The sequence below is a fragment of the Cupressus sempervirens genome, chromosome 6, assembly GCF_028749045.1.
Source record: "Cupressus sempervirens isolate cs-2001-9-10 chromosome 6, ASM2874904v1, whole genome shotgun sequence".
NCBI lineage: Eukaryota > Viridiplantae > Streptophyta > Pinopsida > Cupressales > Cupressaceae > Cupressus > Cupressus sempervirens.
In genome coordinates, this window is record NC_143123.1 from 594,363,332 (window position 1) to 594,372,114 (window position 8,783).

The 8,783-nt window shown below is 34.4% G+C and overlaps 1 protein-coding gene across 6 annotated transcripts in view; it reads left to right on the forward strand.

Moving 5' to 3' along the window:
* The window catches only part of THO1 (nuclear matrix protein-like protein), a 175,257-nt gene extending 170,427 nt beyond the window's left edge, over positions 1-4,830 (forward strand). For all 6 annotated transcript variants that reach the window (XM_089789045.1, XM_089789046.1, XM_089789047.1 and 3 more), the window contains 5 exons: positions 3,327-3,398; positions 3,503-3,553; positions 3,802-3,861; positions 3,963-4,118; positions 4,268-4,830. In XM_089789045.1, the coding sequence (XP_089645171.1) occupies positions 3,327-3,398; positions 3,503-3,553; positions 3,802-3,861; positions 3,963-4,118; positions 4,268-4,606 (678 nt within the window). In that variant the 3' untranslated portion in view covers positions 4,607-4,830. The remainder of the gene's footprint in view (positions 1-3,326; positions 3,399-3,502; positions 3,554-3,801; positions 3,862-3,962; positions 4,119-4,267) is intronic.
* The last annotated feature ends 3,953 nt before the right edge of the window (positions 4,831-8,783 follow it).

Sequence of the window (8,783 nt, forward strand, 5' to 3'; positions counted from 1 at the left end):
ACCCCTTCGGGAAGTATATGTACATCATCTGAATGACTTATGAAGGATCATCATTGTAATTGGAATTGCATATTTGCTTATATGAATAGTCTCTGTCCTGTGTTACATTCTAATCTATTAATGCGATAAGTATCCGTTTACCCTATACGGTAAACACTTACTCATTTTCTTATTCTTCTTTATAGTTGTAGCTTCCCCTTTTAATGTGGTTTTGGGTTTGATTTTCACCTACACAAGCAATTTGGGATAAAACATTTTTTCTTCTAGAAGCTTGTAGAACTTGTTTATATTATTTTCCATCTATTTAATAATTTTTGTAATTTAAACCAACCAAAGGGAAAATCAACCAGCTTAGGGACTCCATATTCCTTCTAATTTGCCTTGTCCCCATTTAAATAATCTTCCTTGTCCATAGAAGGGATAATCAACCCTCATAGGGACTAATATAATCCCAAAACTCGACATTTTTACTTAACAAACATGGTCCTCAAAGAGAAAAATGACCCAAGGGGGAAATGACCTATGTTTAGACAAATCCACAAATCCAATGACATCAATTCTTACTTTGGGTCTCAAAATTTGACAAGACTCTCATCTTCTATCTCTGGATTCCATGCAGGGAAAGATGAGACATGTCTAGATAAACTCCTGCACTTTAAAAAGTTTCAAGAAACTGCCATTGAAAGTGGGGAATTTCATGCTATGTTTGGATTTTGATCAAAATAGGTGGGGAAATTCTCTATAAGTTGACAAATTGATCATAATAAGTGGTGACATTCAGTATAAGTCCCAATTTTAATAGAATGTGGGGAAAGTCATAGTAACTTCGAATTTTGTGTATTTTTAAAAAGAAAAATTGATTTTCCTTAGGATTATGGTAATTTGAAGTATGGAAAATCAATTTCTATAATGATTTTAAGGCCTGTATGCATGAAATATTCCTTAGTATGGAATTTTGGACTAATTGACCAGCCAAAATTTAAATACACTTAGGAGTTTACTATCAAGCCACTATAAGTTGACTTGAAAGGACTGCAATTTTAATGTACCCACTTTAAGTCGCAACTTGGCCACTTGATTTCTTTACCACCCCTCAGTTTTATCAAGCTTTGCACTGCCAACTCTAATGCGTAAACCTAACAAACATAACAACCATGAGTGAAAAGAGGGGGTCCATGTTTGAAATGGGGCAATGGTATGAAATGTTTGCCCAAGATTTTTACCTTGGTTTGTGATCAAAATTCCACCAGTGCGAACTGTGACTCACCACTAATAGCCTTACCGACAATTAAGACCACAACTTGTAACTAGACTTATCTTGCAATTTGAAACCCACAGAAAATTTCACCTAACCAATCCTTTGAGACATGGAAAATGTTGCCATACTACACCTAAAACCAACAAACCACTATCTACCAAAGTGAAAGAATGGGGGCCCCCATTTGCAATGGGGTGATGGTGTAACAAGGTCAGAACAGGGCCATACTGATAGATTCACTTGAAAAATTTAGACGAGGAGGCATTTCCATGGATGGAGAGCCTAGAACTAAAACTCCAGAGAATATTATCAAAAATCTCTTAGGCAGACCACATTTATAAATTCCACTGTCAACAGTTGTATGCAATCATCATTTCAACTTTAATCAACATTTCTAATATCCTATCATCCAAACATGAAAACTACTCTAGTATATCTCTATCTGTATATCTGTATCTTTGAGTCTTTCACCATCTTTGCCCTCTCTATTCAGTGTCCTCCGTCACTGCGAATGCCCAGTCAACAACATTAAGTGGCACGACTCCTACATTGAAATTCAAAAAGAAAATGCTTCAGTTTACATGATGTTTACTCAGTCCATAGTTAAAAACATGAGCCAAGATGACAAAAGGAACCCATGGTGATGCAGTAACTGTGTGTAATGTGGACCATAGAGCATTACCAATTGATAAACTTCATCGGGAGCAACCATGTGAAGAGCAGTGTTGCGACCTAAATGCTCAGAAGGTTTGATCAATGTCATTGATGCTAGACTCGCAATTGCAATGAATTCCCTTGCCTGTAAAGAAACTTGTACATAAATTGAGCCTAGGTTGGTGTTGATGTGGTATTTGTGATTGGTAGATGGAACACATTGCCCAACACTAATCCAATTGAATGGACCATTATCATACTTTCACCTTGAAAATTGTCTTTAGATATAGATAAGAAATCTCACATTAAGAAAATTATCTGCTTCTTGGCATATAATCTCATTGTGGTATCCATTGTGCACGATCTTAAATGGATTCAACAGAAAATAAGAGAAGAGCCAAAAAACAAGAGTATGTGTTTTATTTCAAATCATAATCTGTTATCGTTAGCATTGCATCCTTTAAAGGATATAGGGAATGAATTAAGATACCTTATCTATTGTCCCTGCTTTTTTGTTGAAAATTGTCTTTAGCTGTAGATAAGGAATCTCTTGCATGAAGGAAATTCGCCACTACTTGGCATATAATTTCATCATGTGGCATCCGTCGTGCACTAGTTTAGATACATTCTGCAATATATGAAAAGAGAGCCCTTTAAAAATTGGGGATTCCCGGAATTTCTTATTGTTGCCATTGCATCCTTGGAAGGACATAGATAATGAATTTATATGCATTTTAATCATTTAGCATCATTGTAGAAAGATGCTCAATTTTCTAATGGCAAGGGATCATAATTAATAAAGCAAGGTATCAGAACATGAAAATGCCTAAGTTATCTCAGGTCAAAATGCTACCACTTGATATTTGTTTCCATTTCACGATATCTAATCATGATTCGACTACATTGTTTTGACTGTTGAGTCATTCTTTATCGACTAATATCTCATGGGTGACATTTCATAAGAACCAATCTCTCATGAGCATGAATGGTTCAGTTAGCAGTCATTGTATCTTGTTGATGGTCACAAGGGTGAATCATCATGTCTTTCTAGGAGGTTGCACATTCTACTACTACAACTCAAATGTATTTGACTATGGAGTTCTCCCCAAGATCAAGGTTGCTTGGCTTGCTTCTCCATTTGCTAGTAGTGACCTTTTTCTATGAACTGTACAATGTACATTCTTATCAAACCATATTTGTACTTGAATAGAAGAGATACTAACAATCTAAGAACATCCACACACTACATATTGAGTTTAATTACTTGATGTTAGATTCAACTATATTGATATCTTAATTTTTAATTGTGCTTTACAGCACAGCTTAGTTTTTTGCTACATATATTCTGTACAAATGAATCTTTGATGTTTTCAAAGATTTCATATTCTTACACATTTTTAATCTGTAATTTCAGAATGCACTAACAGATCCAAACCGAGTCCGTATGCCATCTGTGACAGATTACTGGAGACCTCTTGCTGAAGATGTATGTTTATCTTATCACTGACTTCTAGTTGCACAGGAGAGTTGATATTTCTTTACTAAGGATTTTGATTAATCTGTGCTTTTCAATCTGCTGGTTATCAACAGATTGATCCCAGTGCAGGAATCGAGGCCGAGTATCATCACAAAAACAACCGTGTAAGTTGTTTCATAAGATTATAATTTATTTAGATATCTCTTGACTTCAAAACATTTTATCTTATGACATTGTCATTTGAAGCTAATTAATATGATGAACTTTTATTACTTGAAGTTTGAACATTGGTTTAAACATAACAATCATCTCCCTGATGACTTGTATTATCCTCGTCTTTCAGAGGCAAAGGAAATTGCTATCGTAATTACTAATATTCTTAAACTGATTTAATGTTGTTAGTGGAATGCAGGTTTATTGTTGGAAAGGCCTGCGTTTTTCAGCACGTCAAGATCTTGAGGGCTTTTCAAGGGTAGTATAGTGGTAGTTTTGTTTTTATAATATTATGCAAGCTAAATATGTAAATTGCAGATGCTCTGTTGCAGAAATTGACTGATATTCATCTTGTTGCAGTACACAGAGCATGGAATTGAAGGTGTTGTTCCACCTGAGCTCCTGCCACCTGAAGTCCGAGTTAAATACCATGGAAAGACCACAGAGAAATCTAAACGTGGTGCTAAAAAAGAAGATGAAACAAAAGGAGCTTCTACTCAAAATGAAGAAAATCAGGTGACTCATAATCTGACATCTTTTACATTCTAGTTTCTAGCTTTTGCGTGCTGATGCCATTGATATTCTTTTATTCATGTTTATTTTTGGCTCTGGATGCTGCACAAGCCTGAGATATGTTTTCTATATTGTGATGAACTGTCAACTAGGCAAACGGGAAGGTTGCAGAGCTGGATGATGGTGGAACTGCCCAAGAGATAGAAGATGCACCAACACCAATGGATACAGATGCTATACCTACAGTAACTCAAAGTGGTGATCCTACCCCGGAAGAAAGTCAAAAACAGAGCTCTGACATGGAAGGTGGTGCAGAAGGATTGCACTCAGAAGGCGGTAATTCTCCTAATCCGACTAGTGCAGACCTAGAAGAGGTTGTTCCCAGGGATTCAAGCCCCCAAGAAACCACTGTTTTATTGAATGAAGAATCAAGTCCTAAGGCAGCTGAACATAAACCGAATCCCAAGAAGCGCCCCTTACTTGACTCTTGATCCCGTGTTAATATAGATATTTGAAGCATCTCTTTCCTGACTTCTGATTGTTGGTGTCAAAACATATTATGTTAACCACTTTAAGATTTTCATTTTGTTTTGTGGAATTTTGTATTATTATTATCAATATTATTTTTGTTAATTATCATGCTGATTTATAGCATGAAATCATTTGATTTATTCTAGAAGATAATTATATTAGTTGAAAACCTCAATATTTTACATATTGTGGATTTCCCAACGCTGTGAGTGGGCAGATATGATGAAGACTACCTGAAAAGCAAATAGACTACATTTGATAAATAATCAGAAATTAATCAGAACACCCTGGTGAAGCTGCAGAGTGGTTTGCATCTAACATGGATATTCAGTTGCCTAGGTCTTATGGTCAAATTGTTATTTTCATAAACCAAATTCCGAGAACGGTCTCTTACCTGACTTCTGATACTCGGGGTCAAAATGTATAATTTTCTATACTTAGGTAAATACATAGTTCAAAAGCTCAATTCAGAAAACATTTGGCAGGCCTACAATTTGACCTGGAGTTCTGGGATTTTTTTGCCAAATTTCCAAACACTAAAAAACCCATGAAGCTGTGAAGCTGTAAAATTATAATTTTAAGAAGCAAGCAGAGAATTGTATTTAGTTAAAGATCACAGAATGAGTTTTTAGTACACATCAGTCTCATATCACAACTATAAATTATAAATTATAATATTATATATTTTTTCTTTTGTAACTATAAAGCTTTCTAGTGGCTCTGTGGGTGCTCCTAGAATAGGTTGCTAATTATTATTATTCACAAATAATATTACCTTTATGCAATACCACAATCATTCAATGATGTCATCTACATAAACATGGGCTTGGAATCATCTATCATCCAATTCAAATATGGAACAATTTTTTAATTTAGAATTTTTAGCATTGTAAAGTAATGAACGCAGTCACACAATTAAGATCTAACAAAAGGAATAGAAGATTTACACAAAATTTAACATGTAAATGCTTGTTAAAGAAAATAGTGATATAATATTGTTTGTACAAAGAATTACAACCTCAAAGGAACTAACTTTCAAGAAACATAAATCCTCTCCACTAAGGATCAGCTCAGCAAGAGACCAAACTCCTTGATGTTGAAAACACTTCAATCGAGCATAGTTAGCTTTAGTCAAGCTCAGTTAGGCACTAAAGGAGATTCTAGTATCAATCGAGCAGAAGATAGTGTTAACCGAGCTTGGTTGGTGAATGAAGAGAAGATAGTTTGTTCGGTCATCGAAGGAAGTTCTGTATTAAGTGATCAATCTAGTGTTAGCTGACTGTCAACAATTTACTTTTGTTAATTAATTGGTTAATACAAGCCGACCAAATGGATGTTAAATGTTTGTATGAAAGGGTATTCAAGCCAACTTGACATTGAATATCATATATATGAAAGTTCAAGTTGTGGATTAAATCAAACAATTGGGGAACAATGTAAGATAAGTGAAATGAGAAGGATATTTGATTCAGGATAGAGCATCTGAGTTAGAAGACCGAGCTGCAAATAATATTATCAAGAGGTTAAACGAGAACAATGATTTGAATCTACAAAGTTAGTTGTTTCAACAATTAGGCTAATCATTGTTACTCTCTAATAATTGTAGTAATGAAGAAATCTCTTAACAGAGTTGGTTGAACATTCCTTGTGTAAATCATTTAACAAGGTGGCATTTCTTGATTGAAGTGTTTGAAGACCTCTAACAAGGCCACTCCTAATAGGGTGGTTCAAATCCTCTAATAGGGTCACACTTAACCGTTGTTTTTTGGAACCTTTAAAAGGGTTGGCTCCAAATAGGGCTCACTTTAGAATAGTGAAAAGTTGTAATTAGCTGCATTAGTAGTTTTCCCACATTGGGTTTCCGTGGTTGACAATATGGCTAGGTAGATGTATGAGTGTTGTCATTTATGGCAACTTATCCAATTTTGTATTTCATGATGTAATCAAAGTTAGACAACTGTCTAATTGTTAGACAGTTTGCAGTAGTACAAAGACATATACGGTATCTACAGATGACAAACTTCGAGTTAGCTCATGCACAGTGGATGATTGATAGTTGACAATGTCATGATGAGGTATGTCAGTGCCCATATCTGTACGGATAGTATGGCTGAAGTTTAAAAAAGATTACCACTGCAGTTAGTTGACATAATAGAACAGAACACGATAGTAAATTGAAGTGTACGGCTTAAGGAATTATTTTGGTAACAAAATAATTACTTAACCATGATGGGTCGACATCTTAGATGTTTAACCCAAGTTATTTTATAATAAGTCAAGCATGTGAAAGCATCAAGGTCGACTAAGCAAAGTTTTGATAATTTGCAAGATATAAGTAAATAACATATCTTGCACAACTAAGTTGTGAAATGTAAATGATGTGAACTATTGTGAAGAAAGCTTGAATAATATGCGAGCCTTATGTGATGCAAAATCTGATGTATGATTAGAATAAGTGCGAGAACAATAGTAAGACAATATTGTATGTATATCTATTCTTGTGAAGAAACTTAATTATATATTGTATGTTAGGGTAGTGGGCTCTTCTTGCATACATTGTATTTGATCTACTAACTACTAACAGGGTTGAGGCTTTTAATAGGGGTCCAATCCTTTAACAAGGACTCAAGACACTATATGTACGTGACAAACTCCTAACAGGGTCAATATCCTTAACATGATTTTTTTTTTTAGTGGATCATCTTGTCGGTATCATCCCTGTCGGGTTTCTCCCTTGGCCAGGGTTTCACTAGTTAACAAATAATGGTATTACGAGTTCTCTCTATGTATGATTATATTTACTATTTAACATTGTTGGTTTACTTTCATATGCAAGTTATAAAGTAATTAACAATATTCAGTTGTTGGCAAAAGTTTGTAGAATATTGATTCACCCCCCCTAGTATTATCTATTTCTAACAATTGGTATCTGAGCCTAGTCACTTAGAAGAAGCTTAACAACTTGAGTAAGATCCTTATGTATATGGAACAGTTAAAGAGAAATTTTGAAGAGGCTCTTGAACCAATTGATCTTCTTACAGAAGAAAGAGATAACTTGAAAGATAGGTACGAAGATGCAAAAGTCTACATTGGGAAACTAAAAGACAAGGTTGATGATTTGAAATCTAGAGATGAATCAAATGAGCAAATTAATGACAATGATGAAGTAGGAATCCTCAAGAAAGAAAATGAGATCTTGAAACATGCGTTGAAAATTGTTGAACTGAAGTCTTAAGAAAGATGACACTAAGAATGAATCAGATCTAAAAATTGAAAATATAGACCTTAGATCTCAGTTGACTCAATTGACATCTGAATTAGAGTCCATTAAGATAAAACATGTTGAGTTAGAAAACTACAATACTATTGTGAAATAAGAGTTGACATAAGCTAAACAATAGTTAGAGAAGCTTTATTCCAATAGTGAGAAAATTGATGAGCATATATTTTACTAGAGACTGTCTTACGATAATACAGGTCTTGGATATCTTATTGAGAAATCAACCAAGAAAAATGAAGTTAGAAAACAACCAGATCTAGTTGTTGAAACCCCTCAGCCTAAAGAAAATGATCAACGTAAGATCAAATCAAACATATCTAAAGGATTTGAACTAGTTGATTTGTCTGAGAAATTTGATGAACCAAAGATAACATAGTAGGTTGATGAACCTAAGCAAGTTGAAACATCAAAGGAAGTTAGACATAAATTTAGAGGTAGATGTTTCATATGCAATGAAGTTGGTCATATGAAGAGAGATTGCATAGGTAAGCCTTTTAAACCTATCACATATTTCTGTTGTTATAATTGTCATGGTTATGGACATAAAACAATAGATTGTAAGAAACCTAAGTTTGATAGTAATAATTGAAATGGTAAAATATTTAGGAATACCAACCTTGCAAGTAATGAAAGAGGAAGATTCTAATGATGGAGAAAGACCTAATGGTGAAAAGACACAGATCGTATGTTACAAGTGTAACAATCTTGGACATATTGCAAGGAATTGCAGAGCACCTGAAAGTCATAATGAAACCAATCAAAAACAAAATGCACTTGTATGTCAGTTATGTAATAACTTTGGACACATAGCAAGATTTTGTAGAATGGACATAAGGAACTTCAATAGGAACCCTATA